We start from the raw sequence: 26,048 nt of genomic DNA on the forward strand, positions 1-26,048 counted from the left end.
TTGTCCGATTCTCTACAAACGATCTGAAAAAGTCTGATTGGATTTTTTTGTCGGAAAATTGGAGACCCTGCTCTCAATTTTTTTTGGTTGGAATTTCCGACGGAAAAAGTCTGATAGAGCCCACACAGGATCGGATTTTCCGACAATATAATCCGATATAATATAATCCGATCAAAGAGTTTTGCTTACGTTTAAGCACATAGGATTTAAAGAGACCCTGTCATCAGGCTATTCATTTCAGCAACAATCTTTCTTTAGAAGTAGGTGATTAGAGCCCGAGGCTCTAATTGGCTTAAAAAAAGGGTGGACTCGGGGCACAGAGCACTGCATCCTGAGCCCACCCAGTCGTGTGACAATAGCGGTTAATTGTCACCGCCTTCCCGTCTGTCTAGCGCTGGGGGTGCTTGCGAAGATGGCCACCTTCCCGTCCTTCTAGCGCTGGGGGGCGCTTTCAAAGATGGCTGCCTTCCCGTCCTTCTAGCACTGGGGGAGTGCTTGCAAAGATGGCCGCCTTCCCATCCGCAATCCGTCTCCCGCTGTGCTTGGGTCGATCACCGCCTTCCCATCCGGGTGGCGTTAGTTTGCTCCTCAGACATATCTAGCATCAGCCGCCTATGATCTTCTCATAAGATTAAATGTTCATTTCACATTATAGCTATATACAAATTCTCCTTGCATGTGATTGGGTACTCTTTGTAATTTGAAGCTTTACCTCATTTACTAAGCTCCGGAGCAACTCCACTTTGCAAAGTGCACCATCTATTTGCCTTTAGTAAATCAACCCCATAACCTAATGTGTTAAAAAACTGCCAGCTGCCAATTCATGTTAAAATTATGATCAAGAATCCTTCTTCAATCAGTGTATTTTCTCTAGATTACTCAGGAGAGGAAGGAGTTAACAGACGGACGTTCTGCATCCCATATTGGAAGATTGTCATCATTGTCCTCTTTTCTGGAACGGTCATCATCCTGATCCGCCTCACAGAAGCTCTGTGTAAGTGGGATGCCATTGGAAGCGATGGAAATGTTATCTTCTGATAGTTGAAAGAAATGACCAGATTTGGCCATTAGATTGCAGTAGTATCTGAGAAATTCCCTCTGATAGTTAATGCCATCTAGTGGCCAAATGCTATATTGTCTGTATATGATACAGAAGTGCTTAGCCAACACATGTCAAGGGGGTCCATAGGCTCCCACTTTATTAAAGCTATTTATATTACATTATTACGTTTAAAATGTTGCTAACAAACCGTGTACAGTTCATAAATAGAGTGAAAAAGTGAATGTGTGATTTAACCACTTGCTTACCGGGCATTTTCACCCTCTTCCTACCCAGGCCAATTTTCATTTTTCAGCGCTGACACACTTTGAATGACAATTGCGCAGTCATACAATGCTGTACCCAAATTACATTTTTATATTTTTTTCACAAAAATAGAGATTTCTTTCGGTGGTATTTAATCACTGCTAGTTTTTCATTTTTTGCAAAAAAAAACTTAAAATAAAAAAAACAAATAAACTTTCATAGTTTGTTATAAAAAATTAGCAAACAGCTAATTTTTCTCCTTCATTGATGTGTGCTGATAAGGCTGCACTGATGGGCACTGATGAGATGGCAGCGGTGGGCAATGATAGGTGCATTAAAGGGTGGCACTGATGGGCAGCACTGATAGGTGACACTGAAGGGCGGCACTGATAGGCAGCACTGATATGCACTGGTAGCTGGTACTGGTGGACACTGATAGGCAGCACTCATATAGGCTGGTAGGTGGTACTGGTGGCACTGATAGGTTGTACTGGTGGACACTGATAGGCAGCACTGATATGCACTGGTAGGTGGTACTGGTGGGCATTGATAGGCAGCACTCATATACACTGGTAGGTGGTACTGGTGGGCATTGATAGGCAGCACTCATATACACTGGTAGGTGGCACTGGTGGGCACTGACAGGTGGCACTGGTGGGCACTGATATGCACTGATAGGTGATACTGGTGGGCACTGATAGGCAGCACTCATATACACTGGTAGGTGGCACTGGTGGGCACTGATAGGCGGCACTGATATGCACTCGTAGGTGGCACTGGTGGGCATTGATAGGCAGCACTCATATACACTGGTAGGTGGCACTGGTGGGCACTGACAGGTGGCACTGGTGGGCACTGATATGCACTGATAGGTGATACTGATGGGCACTGATAGGCAGCACTCATATACACTGGTAGGTGGCACTGGTGGGCACTGATAGGCGGCACTGATATGCACTGGTAGGTGGCACTGGTGGGCACTGATATGCACTGATAGGTGATACTGGTGGGCACTGATAGGCAGCACTCATATACACTGGTAGGTGGCACTGGTGGGCACTGATAGGCGGCACTGATATGCACTGGTAGGTGGCACTGGTGGGCACTGATAGGCAGCACTGATATGCACTGGTACTGTAGATGGTACTGGTGGACACTGATAGGCAGCACCCATATACACTGGTAGGTGGTACTGGTGGGCACTGATAGGTGGCACTGGTGGGCACTAATAGGTGGTACTGGTGGGCACTGACAGGTGGCACTGATATGCACTGATAGGTGGCACTGGTGGGCACTGATAGGCAACACTCATATACACTGGTAGGTGGTACTGGTGGGCATTGATAGGCAGCACTCATATACACTGGTAGGTGGCACTGGTGGGCACTGCTGAGATATTTTTTCCTTCTCACACTGTCAGCATGAGGGGGAAAAAAGCAGATTATGATCTTCTGGTTACATGACGTGATTGGCTGTCATTGCAGATTAATGCCCAATATTGTGAACATGGTTTACTCAATATTGCAGTTCTACTATAGCAGCCCCTCTCTGATATAATATAGGGACCCTCCGGAGCAAATACATCATCTGACATTGTATAAATGCATATTCCCGCTAAGCCCCGCCCCCTACCACCAATCCCGACATATGTTGTCTTTCTTCCATGCCTGGAAAATTTAGAAAGACGCTTTCCCTGGACACTTCCAGCTGGAGGTTTTTACGGATCTTCTTCATGCACACGCACTGACTTATTGCAGCCAATCGAAATCCACCTTTCACTGTTTAGCCTCTATTAACCACTTCAGCTCTGGAAGAGTTACCCCCCTTCCTGACCAGGCCATTTTTTGCAATACTGCACTTTTGTTACTTTAATTGACAATTGACACTGTACCCAAATACAATTGATGTCCTTTTTACACACAAATAGAGCTTTCTTTTGGTGGTATTTGATCGCCTCTGCGGTTTTTATTTTTTGTGATATAAACAAAAATAGAGCGACAATTTTGAAAAAAAAATAAATAAATAAAATCCGACAACAGACATTCGTCCGCGGAAAATTTTAAAACCTGCCGTCCAACATTTATTGACGGAAAATCTGACAACAATGGAGCGTACAAACAGTCGGATTTTCCACCAGCAGCCTGTCATCACACAATTGCTGTCGGAAAATCCAATCGTGTGTATGCGGCTTTAGGCCTAATTGGCCGAAACGCGTAGGATTTCAATGTGGCTGTACGTTGTCCCTTCACAATAAATGGACACTCTACCACAGCTCCTCGCCTGGGTGCCGGCTTTTCTTTTTGGGTTACACATGTGTGGCGGCTGGCAGAGGCCATTCCGCCTGAGCACTGGTGACTTTTATTGGGGTGATTGGGGTGAGACTCTGCCACACACACCGCCAACCGGATTTGTTTCTGCTACAGTTCAGCAATACTCACGTCCTGTCCTTCCCCCCCATCCTGTGATCGAGTTTTTTTTTTTTTTTTTCATCGCAGATTTTTTTTTTCCGTGAAAATCGGCCATCTCTAGGTGGAGTCTGAGATATACTTTGATTAAGGGTGGGAGATGATTTCTGCCTTCATGTAATGGGGGATTATAATTATAATAAGATGGTTGATTTTGTTGTATTTAGAGGGCATGGTCCTGGTTTTGGAAGAAAATGAATTTATATGTATATTAGATTAGCAGATAGACAATCATAATATGTTATATTTGATGTTTATAAAGTGAATGACTTTCTTTCTCTTAAATCCAATAAAGTATATAAAGTAATAAAGTCTGAGATGACCCTGTACCAATCTGAACTGCATATAGAGACCAACTGAGGTTCAAGATCCAGTGACTTCACCTTCTCTTCTCTTCTCTTCTCTTCTCTTCTCTTCTCTTCTCTTCTCCTTCTCTTCACCTTCTCTTCTCTTCTCTTCTCTTCTCTTCTCTTCTCTTCTCTTCTCTTCTCTTCTCTTCTCCTTCTCTTCTCCTTCTCTTCTCTTCTCTTCTCTTCTCCTTCTCTTCTCTTCTCTTCTCTTCTCTTCACCTTCTCTTCTCTTCTCTTCCCCTTCTCTTCTCTTCTCTTCACCTTCTCTTCTCTTCACCTCTTCTCTTCACCTTCTCTTCTCTTCCCCTTCTCTTCTCTTCCTCCTTCTCTTCTCTTCCTCCTTCTCTTCTCTTCCCCTTCTCTTCTCTTCCTCCTTCTCTTCTCTTCCTCCTTCTCTTCTCTTCCTCCTTCTCTTCTCTTCTCTTCCTCCTTCTCTTCTCTTCCTCCTTCTCTTCTCTTTCTCCTTCTCTTCACCTACTCTTCTCTTCCCTTCCCTTCCCTTCCCTTCTCTTCTCTTCCCCTTCTCTTCTCTTCTCTTCCCCTTCTCTTCTCTTCTCTTCCTCCTTCTCTTCTCTTCTCTTCTCTTCTCTTCTCTTCCTCCTTCTCTTCTCTTCCTCCTTCTCTTCTCTTCCCCCTTCTCTTCTCTTCCTCCTTCTCTTCTCTTCTCTTCCTCCTTCTCTTCTCTTCTCTTCTCTTCCTCCTTCTCTTCTCTTCCCCCTTCTCTTCTCTTCCTCCTTCTCTTCTCTTCTCTTACTCCTTCTCTTCTCTTCCTTCTTCTCTTCACCTACTCTTCTCTTCCCTTCCCTTCCCTTCCCTTCCCTTCCCTTCTCTTCTCTTCCTCCTTCTCTTCTCTTCCTCCTTCTCTTCATCTTCTCTTCCTTCTTCTCTTCTCTTCTCTTCCTTATTCTCTTCTCTTCTCTTCTCTTCTCTTCTCTTCTCGTCCTCCTTCTCTTCTCTTCCCCCTTCTCTTCTCTTACTCCTTCTCTTCTCTTCCTCCTTCTCTTCACCTACTCTTCTCTTCCCTTCCCTTCCCTTCTCTTCTCTTCCTCCTTCTCTTCTCTTCCTCCTTCTCTTCACCTTCTCTTCTCTTCCTTCTTCTCTTCTCTTCTCTTCTCTTCTCTTCTCTTCTCTTCCTTCCTTCTTCTCTTCTCTTCTCTTCTCTTCTCTTCCTCCTTCTCTTTACCTTCTGTTCTCTTCACCTTCTCTTCCTCCTTCTCTTCCTCCTTCTCTTCCTCCTTCTCTTCTCTTCACCTTCTCTTCTCTTCCTCCTTCTCTTCTCTTCTCTTCTCTTTTTCAGTATTTCAGGACAAGCGGCAATGCGGTACGATAAATTTGGAGGACTCTGTGAAGCTGAATGAGGTGAAGAAGGAGCTCTGCGTCCCTTCTGAAGATGGCCCTAGAGGTAGATTATTGCATTGTTTTGCATCGCTGGTCACAGATTAATATTACTTGGTGTCAGAAGTTTCCTTTTAATTGTATTACATCGTATATTCCAGAGGCGTGCACAGGGGGTGTGCAGGATGTGCCTGGGTACACCCTAACCCCCCCGTAAGATGCAGACTGACCATAACCCCCCACCCCCCCCCCCCTCTTGTGTCCCCTTCCCAATTATAAAAAATAATATTGTAAAAATAAGTTTTAAAAATGTAAATTGTAAAAAATAATGAAAAAATATAAAGTGAGTGATCAATACCAATCATGTTAATTTATAACTGAAGCATAGGAAACAGTTTTTCCTATGCTTCAATTTGTGTGTTGGAGGTTTGGCGTGCACACCTATGATATATTTGAATGATAACTCTGTCCCTCTATGTCTCAGAGTGTGCCTTGTGTCCCAGCGGCTGGTTGTGGGATAGAGAAAGCTGTTACACTCATTTAAAAGCCATCATGACGTGGCAGGAGAGCCAGAACAAATGTGAGATGATGGGAGCCCACCTACTGGTCATAGAGGACTGGGAGCAGCAGGTAAGAGACCAAGATCTGTGATTCATTGATTAAAGAGAACCTGTTAACTTGCCCATTATAGCAATGGGAGGTTCTGTGGCAAAGTGTGGGGGGTACATTTGTAGAACCCCCTTTCTCTACAATTACAGCTGTGAGTCTTTTTGGGGGTGTCTCTACCAGCTTTGCACATCTAGAGAGGACATTTCTGCCCATTCTTCTTCTTTACAAAATATCTCAAGCTCTGTCAGATTGGATGGAGAGCGTCTGTGATCAGCAAATTTCAAGTCTTGCCACAGATTCTCAATGTGATTTAGGTCTGGACTGTGACTGGGCCATTCTAACACATGAATATGCTTTGATCTAAACCATTCCATTGTAGCTCTGGCTGTATGTTTCGGGTCGTTGTCCTGCTGGAAGGTGAACCTCCGCCCCGGTCTCAAGTCTCTGCAGACTCTAATGCCGCGTACACACGACCGGAATTCCGCCCAGAAAAAGACTGATGAGAGCTTTTCATCGGAAAATGCGACCGTGTGTATGCTCTATTGGAATTTAGCTGTCCGAATTTCCGCCAGCCAAAAATTGATAGCATGTTCTCAATTTTCCTGACGGGAAAAACTTTCTATCGGTAATTCCGATCGTGTGTATGCAATTCCGACACGCCAAAAATCATGCATGCTCAGATTCAACTACGAGACAGAAGCTATTGGCTACTGGGTATCGAACTTCCTTTTTCTAGTCCCGTCGCACATGTTGTACGTCACCGTGTTATAAATGATTGGAATTTGATGTGACCGTGTGTAGGCAAGACAAGACAGCTTGAGACGAATTCCATTGGAATTCCGTTGGGAAAACCATTAGAGCTTTTTCCGACAAGAATTCTGATCGTGTGTACACGGCATTACAGGTTTTCTTCTAAGATTGCCCTGTATTTGGCTCCATCCATCTTCCCATCAACTCTGACCAGCTTCCCTGTCCCTGCTGAAGAAAAGTATTCCCACCACATGATGCTGCCACCACCATGTTTCACGGTGGGGATGGTGTGTTCAGGGTGATGTGCAGTGTAAGTTTTCCCCACACATTGTGTTTTGCTTTTAGATCAAAAAGTTACATTTTGGTCTCATCTGACCAGAGCTCCTTCTTCCACATGTTTGCTGTGTCCCCCACATGGCTTCTCACAACTGCAACCTGGACTTCTTATGACTTTCTTTCACCAATGTCTTTCTTCTTGTCACTCTTCCATAAAGGGCAGATTTGTGGAGAGACGACTAATAGTTGTCCTGTGGACAGATTCTCCCACCTGAGCTGTGGATCTCTGCAGCTCCTCCAGAGTTACCATGGACCTCTTGGCTCTTCTCTGATGAATGCTCTCCTTGCCCGGCCGGTCAGTTTAGGTGGACGGCCATGACTTGGTAGGTTTGCAGTTGTGCCAGGAGTGGACGAACAGGGGTTGCAGGAGTTGCCATCATGACCGGACCCCATGCTGCAAGGGGAGTGTGTGGGCCCCCTGTATGCCTAGATAGGAGTGGCAAGGGCAGCTGAGACTGAGCTCCACGATCCTCAGCCAAACTGTAAATCAGCACTGCGGGGAACTGTCACACCGTCTACACCTAAAGTGAAAGCAGTGTGTGCTGTGCTCTCTGCCTCCCCCTACAGTGCAGTACCTGGCAGGAAGAGCGTAAAGGACTGACGTTTTTTAAAAGGCTATCTACAGTCAGGGGCGGACTGACAACTGATGGGGCCCCCGGGCAATAGAAGATCATGGAGCCCCCTGCGTCCCAAGCCACACCTGGGCAGGGGGACATTGGGGGGAGCACAGCACACAGGGGGACACTGTGGGGGGGGGGAGAGCACACATGGGGACACTGTGGGGAGCACACAGGGAGAACCTGGGAGGGGGAAAGCACATGGGGGACACTGCGGGGTTGGAGAGCACACAGGGGGACACTGTAGGGGGGAGCACATAGTGGGGCACTGGGGAGGGGGGATGCACACAGGGGGACACTGGGGGGAGCACACAGGGAGACCCCGGGAAGGGGAAAGGGCACAGGGGGGCACTGTGGGGTTGGAGAACACACAGGAGGACACGGGGGGGAGCAAACAGGGGGTCACTGGGGGAAGAGCACACAGAAAGACACTGTGGGGGGGGAGAGCATACAGGGAGAGGGGGCGAGGGCACATGGGGGAGACTGGGGAGGTGGGGAAGCACACAGGGGGACACTGGGGGTAGCACACAGGGAGACCCTGGGAGGGGGAGAGCACACAAGGGGATGCTGTGGGGGTGGGGTGCACACAGGAAGACACTGTGGAGGGTGGGGAGCACACAGGAAGACACTGTGGGGGGTGGGGAAGCACACAGGGGGACACTATAGGGGTTGGGGAAGCACACAGGGGGATACTGTGTGGAGCACACAGGGGGACCCTGGGAGGGGGAAGCACACAGGGGGGCACTGAGGGGGGTGGGGAGCACACAGGGGGACACTGTGGGGGGGTGGGGGGCACACAGAAGGACACTGTGGGGGGTGGGGGGCAATGTGGGGGGTACACAGTGGGACACTGTGGGGGTGGGGGGCACACAGGGGGACGCTGTGGGGGGTGGGGAGCACAGGGGGGACACTGTGGGGGGTGGGGAGCACAGAGGGGACACTGTGGGGGGGAGAGAGCACAGGGGGACAATGGGGAGGGGGGAAGCACACAGGGGGACACTGGGGGGAGAACACAGGGAGACCCTGGGAGCGGGAAGCACACAGGGGGACACTGAGGGGGTGGGGAACACACAGGGGGACACTGAGGGGGTGGAGAGCACACAGGGGGACACTTTGTGGGGTGGGGAGCACACACAGGAACACTGTGGGGGGTGGGGAGCACACAGGGGGACCCCGGGAGGGGGAGAGGGCACAGGGGGACACTGGGGAGGAGGGAAGCACACAGGTGGACACTGGGGGGGGCAAACACGGAGGAAACCCTGGAAGGGGGAAACACACAGGGGGACACTGTGGGGGTGGGGAGCACTCAGGGGGACACTGTGGGGGGGGTTGAGAGCACACAGGGGGACCATGGGAGGGGGAGAGGGCACAGAAGGACACTGGGGAGGGGGCGGAATAACACAGGGGGACACTTGGGGGGAGCACATAGTGTGACACTGGGGGGGAGCACACAGGGGAACACTGGGGGGGGACACAGGGAGACCCTGTGGGGGGAGCACACAGGGAACACTGGGTGGGGGGAGAACACACAGGGGGACACTGGGTGGGGGGACACTGGGTGGGGGGACACAGGGGAACACTGGGGGGGACACACAGGGGAACACTGGGGGGGGACACATAGGGGAACACTGGGGGGGACACACAGGGGAACACTGGGGGGGACACACAGGGGAACACTGGGGGGGGACACATAGGGGAACACTGTGGGGGAACACGGGGGGAAAAGGGGGGACACACACATTGGGACACTGGGGAGGGGGACATACAGGGGAACACTGTGGGGGGAGAGCATACAGAGGGGTAGTGTGGGGAGAGCACACTGAAGTCTGGCCTGGGCCCCATACATCTGTATTGCAGTCACCCTCTCCCTCCGATGGCTGCCCTCCAGTTAAAAAAGTTTCACTCACCCAGGTCATGCCTGTAATAATACCGCTAACAGCGCGCTGCTCCCCGCCTGCCGCTCCTCCCTTCTCGTCCGTCCTAGGTGATGTAGTGTACAGTGCAAGCACCGGCGACGGACAGGAGGGAAGGAGGGGCTGGCGGGGAGCAGAGCGCTTTTATCGGTATTATTACAGCCGCTTCAAGGGGCCTCTCGTTGGGCCAGCCACGGGCTCCCAATGGCTCGGGGCCCTCGGACGGCGACCGAATGACCAATGGGTCAGTCCGCTCCTGTCTACAGTATATGTATGTGTGTTTATATGTGTGTGTACATTAAGGTGGCCAGATTTTCAAAATGAAATACGGGGACCTATATATATATATATTTATTTATTTTTTGGCACATAGTATACTATTTTATAAGCATATTTTCCTCAAATTAAATATGAAGTGTATGTGGTATGTGTTTATAGAATGATTTTCCCGCTTGTCAGTGCCACCGCATGAGTGTCCATCAGTGCCACCTATCATTGCCCATCAGTGCTGTCTGTCAGTGCCATTGCATGAGTGCACATCTGTGCCACCTATCAGTGCCACTGCTTATCAGTGCCACTTGTTAGTGCCACCGCATGACTGCCTATCAGTGCCACTGCCTGTCAGTTCCGCCTATCAGTGACACTGCCTGTTAGTGCCCATATGTGCCGCCTGTCAATGCCACCGCATGAGTGCCTGTCAGTGCCGCCTATCAGTGCCGCCTCATCAGTGCCTACCACCTCATCTGTGCTTACCAGCCTTGAGGAGATTCAGTTCGCATTGTAGCGCTATACAAATTATTCATTCATTCAGTGAAGGAGAAAAATTACTTATTAAAATGTTATAACAGAAACTCCCGTCCTTCTTGTGCTTGTGGCCATTACACTCTGTAGCTCCAGGCAGTCCCGCTCCTCTGGACTACAACTCCCATAATTGTTTTCAGTATAGGAGGGAGGGGGAGGGACGTTGTGCTCTGTTCTCTTCCCTATGTATTGCCGCTGCCGGGAGAGTGATTGGATGAGGCAGCAAAGGTAGGAGGAGAGGGGCGGGATGCTGGGAGAGGGGGCGGTCATGTGTCCCTGGGATCATGGCTGGTTATTATAGCTGACAAATGGGGAAGAGGAGTGGCGGCTACAAGTAGCACACAGTCAGACCGGTGTTCTGCCGTATAATGTCCGGCCATCATATAGCGTCCGCCCATACTGTGCATGCGCAGTATGGAGCAGACGAAGCTTCGGAAAATCTCCGAAGCTGAACGGCGCCTGCGCCGTGAGTGGAGGTGGTAGCCCCACCATCCAAGCGGACATAGGGTTGTGAATATTAGAGGGCCCCTCGCGGGCGAGCTTTGCTCGCCACGCTTCGGGCTCGGCCTCGCTGCGCTCGGCTCTTTTTTATTCCTACTCCATGTCCACTTGGATAGTGGGGATAGAACCTGGACTCACAGCGCAGGCGCCGTTCATCCTCTGCAATTTTCGGAATCTGTGTTGCTGTGCACTGCGCATGCGCAATACGCAGCGGACACTATCGGATGGAGGACGTTATATGACAAGACACCGGAGCCACTCCAGCTCCTCCTCTTCGGCTACTTTGCGAGTATTGCCGCGATAGTGAACACAGACCTGGCTCCTCCCACAGCCAGCGCGGCCCCCGTCCACTGGGAAACTGCCTGCCCAGGATGGGCATGGCAAAAGTGGGGACAAAACCAGGGACAGATGGGATCCGGGGACCATGCCCTCAGTCCGGGGACTGTCCCAGGAAATCGGGAACGTCTGGTCACTGTAGTGTACATGTATGTATGTGTGTGTGTACATGTTTATATACAGTATGTGTGTGTGTGTGTATATATATATTTATATATGTATGTGTGTTTATATATATGTGTGTGTGTGTATATGAATGTGTGTACACATGTATGTGTGTGTTTATATATGTGTGTGTGTATATGTATGTGTGTGTTTATATATGTGTGTGTATATGTATGTGTGTGTGTTTACAGTGTAAACAAGGTAGATCCCCGTTCTGACAAATGACATGTCAGAGATCTTCTGTTCCCAGTGATCCGGAACAGTGATCTCTGTCATGTCCCTGGCAGCCCATCCCCCTACAGTTAGAACACACCCAGGGAACACACTTAGCCCCCTTTGATCGCCCTTTGATCGCCCCCTAGTGTTAACCCCTTCCCTGCCGGTGTAATTTATAAAGTAATCAGTGCATTCTTTTAGCTCTGATCAATGTAATTATGTCACTGGTCCCAAAAAAGTGTAATTTGGGGTTAGATTTGTCCGCCGCAATGTCGTCATCCCGCTAAAAGTTGCAGATCGCCGCCATTACCAGTAAAAACAATAAAAAAATAAAAAAAGTCCCTAAATCTATCCCTTAGTTTGTAGACGCAATAACTTTAGCGCAAACCAATCAATATATGCCTATTCCGATTTTATTTTATTTTTTTACCAAAAATATGTAGGACATATATTGGCCTAAACTGATGAATTGATGAATACATTTGTATATGTATATGTGTATATATGTGTATATATATATATATATATATATATATATATATATATATATATATATATATATATATGTATATATATATATATATATATATATATATATATATATATATATATATATATATATATATATATATTTTTTTTTAATGTGTATTATAGCAGAAAGTAAAAAAATATATATTTTTTCAAAATTGTCAGTCTTTTCTTGTTTATAAAGCAAAAAATAAAGACCACAGAGGTGATGAAATGCCACCAAAAGAAATCTCTATTTGTGGGGAAAAAAAGAGCAAAAATGTTGTTTGTGTACAGCATTAAACAACTGCGCAATTATCAGTTAAAGGGACGCAGTGCCGCATCGCAAAAAATGATCTGGTCAGGAAGTGAGTAAATCCTTTCTGGGGCTGAAGTGGTTAAAAAAAAATTATATATATATATATATATATATATATATATATATATATATATATATAAAATGTTTGAGGATTCTTAAAATAAAATTCTTAAAATTGTAATTGTTACATTGGAACAAAAATGTGCCAGAAATGTCTGGATCTGTAGTGGATATACCTTAGATTGGGGATTCTCATAGAAGCTGAACACATGTTCTACCACTAGAGGGAGCCGGGGGCACTCTGTCTTGTATCTGATGTAATGTGCTATAATAAAATGATTCATGGTGATTCATCATTAGGGTGATGTTATGTTCTATAATAGATCATTAATGCTGAGACATTTTTTTTTTTTAAACAGTTGTTCATAAACAGAACTATGAAGCCAACAATGGAGAAGTTTTGGATCGGGCTTCTTCCTCTGACGAACGGAAGGAATTGGGTGAACGGGCAAAAATTAAATGCCAGCATGTTAATCACACTGTCATATTTAAATCTGACCTCCAGACACACAGCTAAAACACACCGATATAATCCATCCATGAGATCTGTTTATACCTTCCAAAGGTGTTGCAGTTCTGTCCATCCTGTCCTGGGATTTACACAGCTCTGCCACACAGTGCAGCCCGGTCTGTCCAGCAGGAGACCTGATTATTTTTATGTTGCAGTTAAGTAACGCTTACTGATCTTCTCCCTCCACCAGCTTTTTCCTTTACTGGGAAAGAAGAAGAAGCACATTCATGAATTCATCTCTGTCACTCTGCTCCCTCTTTCTATTGGCATATCCCTTTTTCTTAGCACATGGGCACTGCTCATACCTGACTGGCTCCTTGTGCTTCTCCCCCTCTCCCAGTCTGAGCGCTACATTTCAGTGACTGCTAACACCAGACTTAAATTCTGGTACTTGCATCATTTGCATCAAAAATTCATTTAAAGCGGAGCTCTGGTCAGGTATAAAAAAAAATGCAAATAAATGCAGCTTTGTAATCAGTTGCATATTGAAAAAAAAAAAAAGTCTGTTTTTTTTTTATCATTTATTGAGCTATTTATTTTTATATTTTTTATCTTTTAGCTACATAGCTGATTTGAGTCTCTGTCTATAATAATATCACTGTGCGAATGACTCGAGCGTTTGTCAATCCACTACTAATAGTAACTGTAATCTGCCTAATATGTTTATTTTTTTTAAATCTTTGGCTCCATCTAGTGGCTATAATTGCAGTGTTTACCTGAATTAGGTATTTAACCACTTTCAGACCGGACCATTTTGCTGGTAAATGACCAGAGGTCTTTTTACACTTTGGCACTGCGCTGCTTTAACTGGTAATTGCGCGGTCATGCAATGTTGTACCCAAACAAAATTTGCGTCCTTTTCTTCCCACAAATAGAGCTTTCTTTTGATGGTATTTGATTGCCTCTGCGATTTTTATTTTTTGCGATATAAACGTAAAAAGACCGCAAATTTTGAAAAAAAATGATATTTTCTACTTTTTGTTATTAGAAAAATCCAATAAACTCAATTTTAGTCATACATTTAGGACAAAATGTATTCAGCCACATGTCTTTGGTAAAAAAAAAGTCAATAATTGTATATTTATTGGTTTGCGCAAAAGTTGTCACATCTACAAACTAAGGTACGTTTTCTGGAATTTACGCAGCTTTTAGTTTACGACTGCCTATCTCATTTCTTGAGGTGCTAAAATGACAGGGCAGTACAAAACCCCCCCAAATGACCCCATTTTGGAAAGTAGACCCCCTAAGGAAATTGATAAGAGGCATGTTGAGCCCATTGAATATTTTATTTTTTTGCCTCAAGCGATTGAATAATGACAAAAAAAAAATTTTTTTTTTTTTTTTACACAAAGTTGTCACTAAATGATATATTGCTCACACATGCTATGGGCGTATGTGAAATGACACCCCAAAATAAATTCTGCTGCTTCTCCTGAGTACGGGGATACCACATATGTGGGACTTTTTGGGAGCCTAGCCGCGTACGGGGCCCCGAAAACCAAGCCCCGCCTTCAGGCTTTCTAAGGGCGTAAATTTTTGATTTCACGCCTCACTACCTATTACAGTTTTGAAGGCCATAAAATGCCAAGATGGCACAAAACCCCCACAAATGACCCCATTTTAGAAAGTAGACACCCCAAGCTATTTGCTGAGAGGCATGTTGAGTCCATGGAATATTTTATATTTTGCCACAAGTTGCGGGAAAATTACAAACTTTTTTTTTTTTTTTTTTTTTTTCACAAAGTTGTCACTAAATGATATATTGCTCATGCATGCCATGGGCATATGTGAAATGACACCCCAAAATAAATTCTGCTGCTTCTCCTGAGTACGGGGATACCACATATGTGGGACTTTTTGGGAGCCTAGCCGCGTACGGGGCCCCGAAAACCAAGCACCGCCTTCAGGCTTTCTAAGGGCGTAATTTTTTGAGTTCACTTCTCACTACCTATTACAGTTTTGAAGGCCATAAAATGCCAAGATGGCACAAAACCCCCACAAATGACCCCATTTTAGAAAGTAGACACCCCAAGCTATTTGCTGAGAGGCATGTTGAGTCCATGGAATATTTTATATTTTGCCACAAGTTGCGGGAAAATTACAAACTTTTTTTTTTTTTCACAAAGTTGTCACTAAATGATATATTGCTCACGCATGCCATGGGCATATGTGAAATGACACCCCAAAATAAATTCTGCTGCTTCTCCTGAGTACGGGGATACCACATATGTGGGACTTTTTGGGAGCCTAGCCGCGTACGGGGCCCCAAAAACCAAGCACCGCCTTCAGGCTTTCTAAGGGCGTTACAGTTTTGAAGGCCATAAAATGCCAAGATGGCACAAACCCCCCCCCCCAAATGACCCCATTTTAGAAAGTAGACACCCCTAAATTTAGGGGTACACTAGTGAGACTAGGTAATAAATGGCGGGTGCCCTGAAACTATAAAAAAATAACTAACCAACCAGCGTCACCTGTAACAGTTATATGGTGATCACTGGTGAAAGGGTTAACTAGGGGGCAATCAGGGGGCTTTATGCGGTAGTATATGGGGGTCCCTGGCGCTATAAAAAGCTGCGGCGAACCTAAATACCTACCTGCCTAACTAGCGTCACCTGTGACACTAATACAGCGATCAGAAAAACGATCGCTTATTAGGCTGGGTTCACACTGGAGCGATGCGGGAACGCCACGAATGCGCGGCGGGTTCCCGCATCGCATGCCTCCCGGCGGCAGTTCACACTGCCCTATGCGAACTGCTGGGAGTGTCAGTGAAATGTTAATGACACCCCCAGATCAGTTCGCATATCGCAGTGCGATCTGCAAACTTGGATCGCATGGTGTGAACACCCATGCGATCCGATTCTGCTGCGGACCAAAAAAAGGGTCCCGTGCGAGTTTGCGGCGGGTGCGGCGGGTGCGACACGAATTCAGCCATACTATCTGTATAGCTGAACTCGAATCGCACAGAGATCGGATGTGATTTGCACTGCAGTGCGGTGCGAATCACATCCGTTCTCATAAACCGCTGCAATGTGAACCCAGCCTTAGTGACACTGGCGACGGGGGGTGATCACGGGGTTAAACCTTTATTGGGGGGGTTAGGGGGGTACCTTAGAACTAAAGGGGGCTAACCCTAACTGCCCTAACAGTTATTAGTCACAAATGACACCTGCCGGGTGATCAGGGGGTTAACCTTTATAGGTAATAAATGGCGGGTGCCCTGAAACTATAAAAAAATAACTAACCAACCAGCGTCACCTGTAACAGTTATATGGTGATCACTGGTGAAAGGGTTAACTAGGGGGCAATCAGGGGGCTTTATGCGGTAGTATATGGGGGTCCCTAGCGCTATAAAAAGCTGCGGCGAACCTAAATACCTACCTGCCTAACTAGCGTCACCTGTGACACTAATACGGCGATCAGAAAAATGATCGCTTATTAGGCTGGGTTCACACTGGAGCGATGCGGAAACGCCGCGAATCCGCGGCGGGTTCCCGCATCGCATGCCTCCCGGCGGCAGTTCACACTGCCCTATGCGAACTGCTGGGAGTGTCAGTGAAATGTTACTGACACCCCCAGATCAGTTCGCATATCGCAGTGCGATCTGCAAACTCGGATCGCATGGTGTGAACACCCATGCGATCCGATTCTGCTGCGGGCCAAAAAAAGGGTCCCGTGCGAATTTGCGGCGGGTGCGGCGGGTGTGGCGGGTGCGGCGGGTGCGGCGAATGGCTGAACTCGAATCGCACAGAGTTCGGATGTGATTTGCACTGCAGTGCGGTGCGAATCACATTCGTTCTCATAAACCGCTGCAATGTGAACCCAGCCTTAGTGACACTGGCGACGGGGGGTGATCACGGGGTTAAACCTTTATTGGGGGGGTTAGGGGGGTACATTAGAACTAAAGGGGGCTAACCCTAACTGCCCTAACAGTTATTACAGTCACAAATGACACCAATGCAAAAAAAAAAAAAAAAAAAATGACATTGGTGTCACTGTGACTGGGGGGCAGGGGTAATTGGGGGGGTGATCGGGGGGTAAAGGGGGGGTGTGAGTGTGCCTGGCATGTTCTACTGTGTGTGGGATGTGTTGGTGCAACTCACTGATCCGCTCTCCTCCGTGTCGGAACGAAAAATACCGACACGGAGGAGAGAATACATCACTTCCTCTCCTGTGTTTACATTACAGGAGAGGAAGTGATGTCACCGGGGATTTCCATTCGTCGGGAGCGATCGCGAGGGGGTGGCCATGAATGAATGGCCGTCCCCTCGTCCGGGATCGCTCCCGAACGAAAACCGACCGCCGCAGGCACCGGGCGGGGGCCCGATCGGGCCCCCGACCCGCGGGAGGCAAATCACGTACATGTACGTGCTTATGCCTGCCCGTGCCATTCTGCCGACGTACATCGGCGTGCGGCGGTCGGCAAGTGGTTAAGAAAAAAATGCAGCATTTTGGCCACCAGGTGGCGCTGACGATCATAGGAAATAAATTATTAGGCAACTTGGGGTGATTATTCATTACGGCTGGGCAAATGACTATCAATAAGAGACAATCAGACAGCAAATTACTGTTTACTTTGAGCAGTTATTGCACCCTTTCATCTCCCCTGGCCCATTCCTCCTGTCTCTATTTGGGGTCGAGTGTATACAATTATTATTATTATTATTATCATTGTACAGGATTTATATAGCACCAACAATTTGCACAGCGCCTTACACAATAAAGGGAGACCGTAAAGTTACAATATAATTCAGGATAGGAGGAACCTGGTCATGAGATCTTATACACTAAAAGGAGGGGCAAGTGATGCAAAGCTGTGGGCGGATGAGTTGATGGGGGAGATGTAAACCTCAGTTGCCAGGTGGAGGCAGGAAAGATTTCCTTGATGAGATGAGTTTTCAGGGACCGCTTAAAGGCAGACATATTAAGGGATGGCTGGACAGATTGGGGTAGAGAGTTCCAGAGGATGGTAGAGGCTCTGGAGAAGTCCTGAATGGGGAGCATGGCCAGAAGGGACAAGGAGGCTGGAGAGCAGGAGGTCTTAAAACAGAACTTGGTGTAGGGTGGTCCAGACCAGAGGATGGGAGAGACTCTGGAGAAGTCCTAGAGGTGAGCATGGCAGGGAGATGACAAGGAAGCTAGAGAGCAGTAGGTCTTGGGACAGATATTAGAGTAGGGTAGTGCACAGCACATGGGGGAAACTCTGGAGAGGTTCTGGAGGTGAGCCTGGGGGAGGTGATGAGTAATCTAGAGAACATGAGGTTTGGAACAAAAATCGGGGTGTGGTGGAGGATGGGAGAGACTCTAGAGAAGTTCTAGAGGTGAACATGGGGGGGGGGGGTGATGAAGAAATCAGAGAGCATGAGGTCTTGTAACAGAAATCATGGTAGGGTGGTCCTGAGGATGGGAGAGGCTCTGGAGAAGTTCTAGAGGTGAGCATTGGGGGGGGGGGGGGTGGGGGGGTGATGAAGAAATCAGAGAGCATGAGGTCTTGTAACAAAAATCATGGTAGGGTGGTCCCGAGGATGGGAGAGGCTTTGGAGAAGTTCTAGGGGTATGCATAGGGGGATTGTGATGAGGAAGCTAGAGTGCAGGAGGTTAGAGTGCAGAAATTAGGGTAGGGTGGTTCAGAGGACGGGAGAGGCTCTGGAGAAGTTCTGAAGGTGAGCATGGGAGGAGCTTATAAGGAAACTAGAGAACAGGAGGTCTTGGAAAAATAAATCGAGGTGTGGAGGTCCAGAGGATGGGGAGAGTCTGGAGAAGTTCTAGATGTGAGCATGGGGGGAGGTGATGAAGAATCTAAAGAGCAGGAGGTATTGGAAAATAAATCAGGGTGTGGTGGTCCAGAGGATGGGAGAGACTCTGGAAAAGTTCTGGTGGTGAACATGGGGGGAGGTCATGAGGAATTTAGTGGGCATGAGGTCTTGGAATAAACTGGTGTAGGGTGGCACAGAGGAAGGGAAGGGCTCTGAAGAAGTCTTGGAGGTGAGTGTAAGGGGAAGGTGATGATGAAACTATGGTGCAGGAGATCTTGAAACAGAAATTGGGGTAGGGTGGTTCAGAGGATGGGAGAGGCTCTAGAGAAGCTCTGGAGGTCAGCATAGGGGGGGAGGTGATGAGGAAGCTAGAGGGCAGGGGATCTTGGGGCAGAAATTGGGATAGGGTTGTCTAGAGGATGGGATAGACTCTGATGGGGTCCTGGAGGTGATCATTGGAGGAGCTAAATAGCAAGAGGTCCTGGGAGAAGCAGAGAAGACAGTTGTCCTCTTGGAACTTGGAAGAGGATTGGTGATGTAGCCCGGGGCAGAGTTGTGGATGGACGTTGTATGTCGTTCTTAGTATTTTGAAGTTCATTCATTGGGCGAGCAGAAGCCAGAGGAGGGATCAGCAGAAAGGATGAGGATACAGCGGTCGGATAGGTGGAAGAATCTGGCAGCAGCAGTCATTATAGGAGTGAATTACCCTTCCTAGGGGTAGATTTCCTCTCACTTCCTGTCATCTCCCTCCATTTATAAGTAGGAGCCATTTGTAAGTCGGATGTTTGTAACGAGTGGACCGCCTGTAGATGGAAGGAGGGACCGCCTGTGAAGAGTTAAGCCAATGAGGAGGGAGTTGCAATAGTCATACCGAGAGACAACCAGGGAATGAATTAGTCTCTTGTTGGTGTCACTGGTTGGGAAGGAGCACATTTTGGAGATGTCAGAGGTGAAGGAGATGAGATTTAGACAGGAATTGGATGTGGGGCGGAAAGGAGAGGTTGGAGTTTAGGATTATACACAGCACCCTGTTACAAGGGTAGGGACCAGGGGCAGACTGAAAACTCATGGGCAATAGGAGATTATGGGGCCCCCAGGCAATAGGAGAAGATTATGGGGCCCCGAGGCAATAGGAGATTATGGGGCCCCCAGGCAATAGGAGATTATGGGGCCCCCAGGCAATAGGAGAAGATTATGGGGCCCCCAGGCAAAAGGAGATTATGGGGCCCCCAGGCAAAAGGAGATTATGGGGCCCCCAGGCAATAGGAGAAGATTATGGGGCCCCCAGGCAAAAGGAGATTATGGGGCCCCCAGGTAATAGGAGAAGATTATGGGGCCCCCAGGCAAAAGGAGATTATGGGGCCCCGAGGCAATAGGAGATTATGGGGCCCCCAGGAAATAGGAGATTATGGGGCCCCCAGGCAATAGGAGAATATTATGGGGCCCTCAGGCAATAGGATAATATTATGGGGCCCTCAGGCAATAGGAGAAGATTATGGGGCCTTCAGGCAAAAGGAGATTATGGGGCCCTGAGGCAATAGGAGATTATGGGGCCCTCAGGCAAAAGGAGATTATGGGGCCCCAGGCAATAGGAGATTATGGGCCCCCAGGCAATAGGAGATTATGGGGCCCCCAGGCAATAGGAGATTTTGGGGCCCCCAGGCAATAGGAGATTATGGGGCCCTCAGGCAATAGGAGATTATGGTGCCCCCAGGCAATAGGAGATTATGGGGCCCCCAGGCAATAGGAGGAGATTATGGGGCCCTCAGGCAAAAGGAGATTATGGGGCCCTCAGGCAAAAGGAGATTATGGGGCCCCCAGGCAAAAGGAGATTATGGGGCCCTCAGGCAAAAGGAGATTATGGGGCCCCCAGGTAATAGGAGATTATGGGGCCCCCAGGCAATAGGAGAAGATTATGGGGCCATCGGGCAAAAGGAGATTATGGGGCCCTCAGGCAAAGGGAGATTATGGGGCCCCCAGGCAAAAGGAGATTATGGGGCCCCCAGGCAAAAGGAGATTATGGGGCCCCCAGGCAAAAGGAGATTATGGGGCCCCCAGGCAAAAGGAGATTATGGGGCCCTCAGGCAAAAGGAGATTATGGGGCCCTCAGGCAATAGGATAATATGGTGCCCCCGGGCAATAGGAGATTATGGGGCCCCCAGGCAATAGGAGAAGATTATGGGGCCCTCAGGCAAAAGGAGATTATGGGGCCCTCAGGCAATAGGAGATTATGGGGCCCCCAGGCAATAGGAGATTATGGGGCAACACAGTATATGCACACACAAATACAGTATACACACACAGACACACAATATACACACACAGTATACACACACAGAATACACATACACACATTGAAAAGGTACTGGAGAGGCGGGGCAGCTATAATCTTTTCAGATTTTTACATAATGTCCCTGGTTTTATTGAGGCTGGCAACCCTGATGGGGCCCCTTGGTGGCATGGGGCCGTCAGGCAGTGCCCGGGTGCCCAAATGGTCAGTCCGCCCCTGGTAGGGACTGATCAGCATTTTATTGATCTAGATCAGGGATATGCGATTAGCAGACCTCCAGGTGTTGCAGAACTACAAGTCCCATGAGGCAAAGCAAGACTCTGACAGCCACAGGAATGACACCCAAAGGCAGAGGCATGATGGGACTTGTAGTTTTGCAACAGCTGGAGGTCCGCTAATTGCAGATCCCTGATCTAGATGAAAAAGTCAAAGGACATTGAGTATTATAAGCTCAGTTTTGGATAGACGGAGTTTCTGGAAGTGGTGTGAAATCCGTAGTGACATTTCAGTTGGTAAACTAGTGAATGTTGAGGAGACGGAGGGCGAGAGCCGAGGAGTAGAGATGTTACCATTTCTAGGTTGTTGATCCAGGGAACATACGTTTGCATTCTGGGGTATCAGGAAGGAATGGGGCAACCATGTGTATAGGGTTCTGTATATGGAGATTTCCCGTTTTTTCTTTTTTTGGTTGACCTACCTGTACTGTACATGGACTTGAGTCCATCTTGAGTTTCAGCCTAACTTCATAGAGATGGTTTTGGAATCCATGGAAGGTCATCCGATGACCCAGGGAGGACATGTAGATGGAGAATACTAGAATATCTTACATCGGTGACCATCGGTGACCGTATCTCATGATGTCTGTGTTCTCCTTCAGGTTACAGATAAAGTTGCCCTCTCCGGGGACCTGCGTGGTGATGGATGAGATGGAATTCTACTCAGCTGCCTGTGACAGCCTCCGGGAGGGCATCTGCCAGAAGAAGGCTGTGAAGTTCTGAATGGGTCAGATCTATGGGACTCAGCCAAGGCTTCGCCGAGGGGTGATGACCGGAAACTTGGCCTTGGCACCCAGCAGTACTTGCAACCGAATTCTGCCGTGGGAAGAGCAACCCTTAGGAAGACACTTCAGGGACTGTTTACCAAAAATCACCAACAAATACGGTTGTGTTACCCACAACACCCAATCAAATTCATTGCTCATTTGAAACCTTGAAAGGCAAATCCAAGGGGAGCATTTCAAATGGACCTATCATCACATTTATATTTTATAAACGCATGCAAAGTAAGGTGTAAATGTAACACATCCAGGGATGGCAGTACTCCCCCTGACAATGCCCTCATCTGCTTTTCTCTTTAGAGGAACGGCACCATCTTTGTTCAGGCATCATCCCCTATCTACTTCCCCTTTAGAGATGGCACAATCATGTAAATCCTGGTGTCTGTACAGTCCTTGGCTGTGTTTACAAATCCATGACACAGATCAGCCCGCTGCTGCAGCCTTCCACCTTGTGACTTGCTAAAAGGTTACAATGTTGTAGTGTGTGCACTGGGGGAGGGGAGACTAGGGACATGCTTCCTTCTGCCTGCAGCAGACTGGGGACAGAGACTGGGGAAATGCTTCCTTCTGCCTGTAGCAGACTGGGGACAGAGACTGGGGAAATGCTTCCTTCTGCCTGTAGCAGACTGGGGACAAAGACTGGGGAAATGCTTCCTTCTGCCTACAGCAGACTGGTGACAGAGACTAGGGAAATGCTTCCTTCTGCCTGCAGCAGACTGGTGACAGAGACTAGGGAAATGCTTCCTTCTGCCTACAGCAGACTGGGGACAGAGACTGGGGGAAATGCTTCCTTCTGCCTACAGCAGACTAGGGACAGAGGCTGGGGAAATGCTTCCTTCTGCCTGCAGTAGACTAGGGACAGGGGCTGAGGAAATGCTTCCTTCTGCTACTAGCAGACTGGGGAAATGCTTCCTTCTGCCTGCAGCAGACTGGGGACAGAGGCTGGGGAAATGCTTCCTTCTGCCTGCAGCAGACTGGGGAAAAAGACTATGGAAATGCTTCCTTCTGCCTGCAGTAGACTGGGGAAAAAGACTGGGGAAATGCTCCCTTCTGCCTGCAGCAAACTAGGGACAGAGGCTTGGGAAATGCTTCCTTCTGCCTGTAGCAGACTCATGACGGAGACTGAGGAAATGCCTCCTACTACCTGCAGCAAATTGATGACATGACCTCAGCCTAGGCAAAGTTGCTGGACTGGAGCTCCAGGACTGATTGAAGGGAAGCTGTAAAAAAGGCTACTGAGGCTGTATATTGTGACAGGTCAGGAATGTATCCATGCAGACTTGTAAAGTTACTAAAATTTTCACTTTTAAATGCAAATAAAACATTCTGTATATCAAAAAACTGTGATTTTAAAGTCATGTGATCACTGAACCCTGCTATGCTGCTGGGATAAATAAAACCAGATTTCAGAGTTGGCAATTCTGCAGGATCTGTGGCACTGCCCCGCCACCTGCTCACTTTTTATACTGTAGAGGAATGCCAGGGCACCATTGTTGAACATTATGAGATTGCCATCCTGCAGTCCCACCTAACCAATCCTCAGTGGCTTTCATCTGACAGATCAGGCAAACCGATCACAAGTCTGATTGCAGCTTTCAGCTAGTGTGTGAATACTTACCTGAGCCCAATCTCCATCCAGCAAGACATAAGAGCAGCGGCTCTCTCAGCGATCTCTCTCCCTATTGGCTCAGATACAGCAGTGGGAGCCACTGGCTTCTGCTGCTGTCAAAAACAGCCAGTGAGGAGGGATCAGGGAGGCGGGGCCGAGCCGCGTTGTGTGTGTCTATGGAGCCAGCTCGGGAGCGAGCACGCACGAGTGTCCCCAGAGCAAGTTGCTTGCTAAGGGGGCACTCGGCAGGGGGGACCCGAAAAAAAAGAGAATCAGGGCTGTTCTGTGCAAAACCATTACACAGAGCAGGGAAGTATAACATTTTTTGTTTATTTATTTAAGAAAAAGCTTGCCTTTACAGCTCGGTCACACTGAAGGCGGCTTTGAAATCGCTCAATTTCACTTGAAATCGCACGATTTCTGAGCCGCAACTTCATGCCCAGATGACAATGCAGTCACACCTGAACTTGCAATAAAAGTAGTGCAAGAACTACTTTCAATATCGGAGTGGAATCGGAGTCGCTCCGATTTGACCGCTTCCACTGCAGACAATAGTGTGCGACTTCTTGTGTGATTTTAAACTATCCAATCGCATGGCAAGTTGCACTGGAGTGACCCGGAGGTTACAATTACTTTAATGCCTGTCAGGTGCCCCTGTAAAGTGATTACCGGAATGTAACTTTTGGGGGTACTTTACAGGGGGGCATTTGACAGGCATTAGGGCCAGTTCACACCACATGCATTCCAGTGCGGGGTTTTTTTCTGCATCAAAAACACATGGATAGCAAGTTATATGGCTGCCAATGGCATAGTTCCCACCGGTGCGGTCAGTACCAGGGCTTTCCAGTTCCAGAAAAAAAAATTGCATTTTTCCTGCACTGGACTGAAAGGGAACGCACTAAAACACATCCAAAATGCATCAAAAACGCACCGGATCTCAGTACAGTGGAAAAAAAAACAAGGAAAAAGAACACGCCAGAAACGCATCCAGAATGGATCCGGAGTGCGTTTTTGTGGTGTTAACCAATTAACCACCGGGCCATAGCCAAATGACAGCTACAGTGCGACTCGTTAACTCTGGGAGGGGATACATTGATATCCTCCCAGGATTGTGCTCCCACACGGCCCCTGTGGCGCGCACACGGGAGCATCCCTGACCGCCAGGTCCGGAGGACCCGGAGCATTACAGTAAATGGCCTTTGACAGCGGCCATTTATCACGGCCGCTAAACATGTAAACTGTAAAGGCATTTAAAACGTTGCCTATGGAGATTTTTAACCACTTGCCGAACAGCCGCCGCAGTTGTACTGCGGCAGAATGGCACGGCTGGGTGAAGCGACGTCATGTTACGTCGCTTCGCCCTGTGGCCACTAGGGGCATGTGCGCACTCCCCTGAGCCGATGCGAGCGCATGGTGGTCACAATCACCGCTAGGCTCCCTCGATCGTCATGGACACGCCGAGAACCGGGATCTGTGTGTGTAAACACACAGGTTTCGGTTCTCTAAGGGGAGAACAGACAGATTGTCTGTCTGTTCATATAGAGTATGAACAGCGATCTTTCATCACCCCTACACAGTCACCTCCCCCCTTCAGTTAGAACACACACGAGGGAACACAATTAACCTCTTGTTCGCCCCCTAGTGTTAATCCCTTCCTTGCCAGTGAAATTTTTAGAGTAATCAGTGCATTTTTATAGCACTGATCGCTGTATAAATGCCAATGGTCCCAAAAATGTGTCAAGAGTGTCCGTTGTGTCCACCATAATAGTCCCGATAAAAATCGCTGATCGCCGCCATTACTAGTAAAAAAATAATAATAAAAATGCCATAAAACTATCCCCTATTTTGTAAACGCTATAACTTTTGCGCAAACCAATCAATAATCGCTAATTGCGATTTTTTTTACCAAAAATATGTAGAAGAATACGTATCGGCCTAAACTGAGGGAAAAAAAAATTTATATATATTTTTGGGGGATATTTATTATAACAAATGTAAAAAATAATGCGTTTTTTTCAAAATTGTCGCTCTTTTTTTTATTTATAGCGCAAAAAATAAAAACCGCAGGGGTGATCAAATACCACCAAAAGAAAGCTCTATTTGTGAGGAAAAAAGGACGCTAATTTTGTTTGGAAGCCACGTCGCACGACCGCGCAATTGTCAGTTAAAGCGACGCAGTGCCGAATCGCAAAAAAAGTGGTCTGGTCAGGAAGGGCTGAAGTGGTTAAGTACCGAAGTT

General features: G+C 47.7%; 1 protein-coding gene across 2 annotated transcripts; it reads left to right on the forward strand.

Moving 5' to 3' along the window:
- The first annotated feature begins 761 nt into the window (after nucleotides 1-761).
- On the forward strand, nucleotides 762-23,541 carry LOC143930940 (killer cell lectin-like receptor subfamily B member 1B allele C). Of its 2 annotated transcripts, XM_077455632.1 has the most exons (5): nucleotides 820-994; nucleotides 5,419-5,523; nucleotides 5,941-6,086; nucleotides 12,946-13,055; nucleotides 22,021-23,541. In XM_077455632.1, the coding sequence occupies exons 1-5, from the start codon at nucleotides 835-837 to the stop codon at nucleotides 22,139-22,141; spliced, it is 642 nt and encodes a 213-aa protein (XP_077311758.1). In that variant the 5' UTR covers nucleotides 820-834; the 3' UTR covers nucleotides 22,142-23,541. The 2 variants fall into 2 exon arrangements, with proteins under 2 accessions (XP_077311757.1, XP_077311758.1); XM_077455631.1 differs by lacking the exon at nucleotides 22,021-23,541 and having other exon boundaries at nucleotides 762-994; nucleotides 12,946-13,557.
- The last annotated feature ends 2,507 nt before the right edge of the window (nucleotides 23,542-26,048 follow it).

Source organism: Lithobates pipiens, unplaced genomic scaffold (genome assembly GCF_037356315.1).
Source record: "Lithobates pipiens isolate NorthernLeopardFrog02 unplaced genomic scaffold, aLitPip1_a1.2 Scaffold_25, whole genome shotgun sequence".
Taxonomy (NCBI): domain Eukaryota; kingdom Metazoa; phylum Chordata; class Amphibia; order Anura; family Ranidae; genus Lithobates; species Lithobates pipiens.

Bases quoted from the DNA above. Each gene is read 5' to 3' on its own strand.
- LOC143930940 (XM_077455631.1), top strand. From the start codon at position 835: ATGATCAAGAATCCTTCTTCAATCAGTGTATTTTCTCTAGATTACTCA. The intron at 5,524-5,940 runs GTAGATTATTGC...TCTATGTCTCAG, and splicing joins TTCTGAAGATGGCCCTAGAG to AGTGTGCCTTGTGTCCCAGC. The intron at 6,087-12,945 runs GTAAGAGACCAA...TTTTTTAAACAG, and splicing joins TAGAGGACTGGGAGCAGCAG to TTGTTCATAAACAGAACTAT.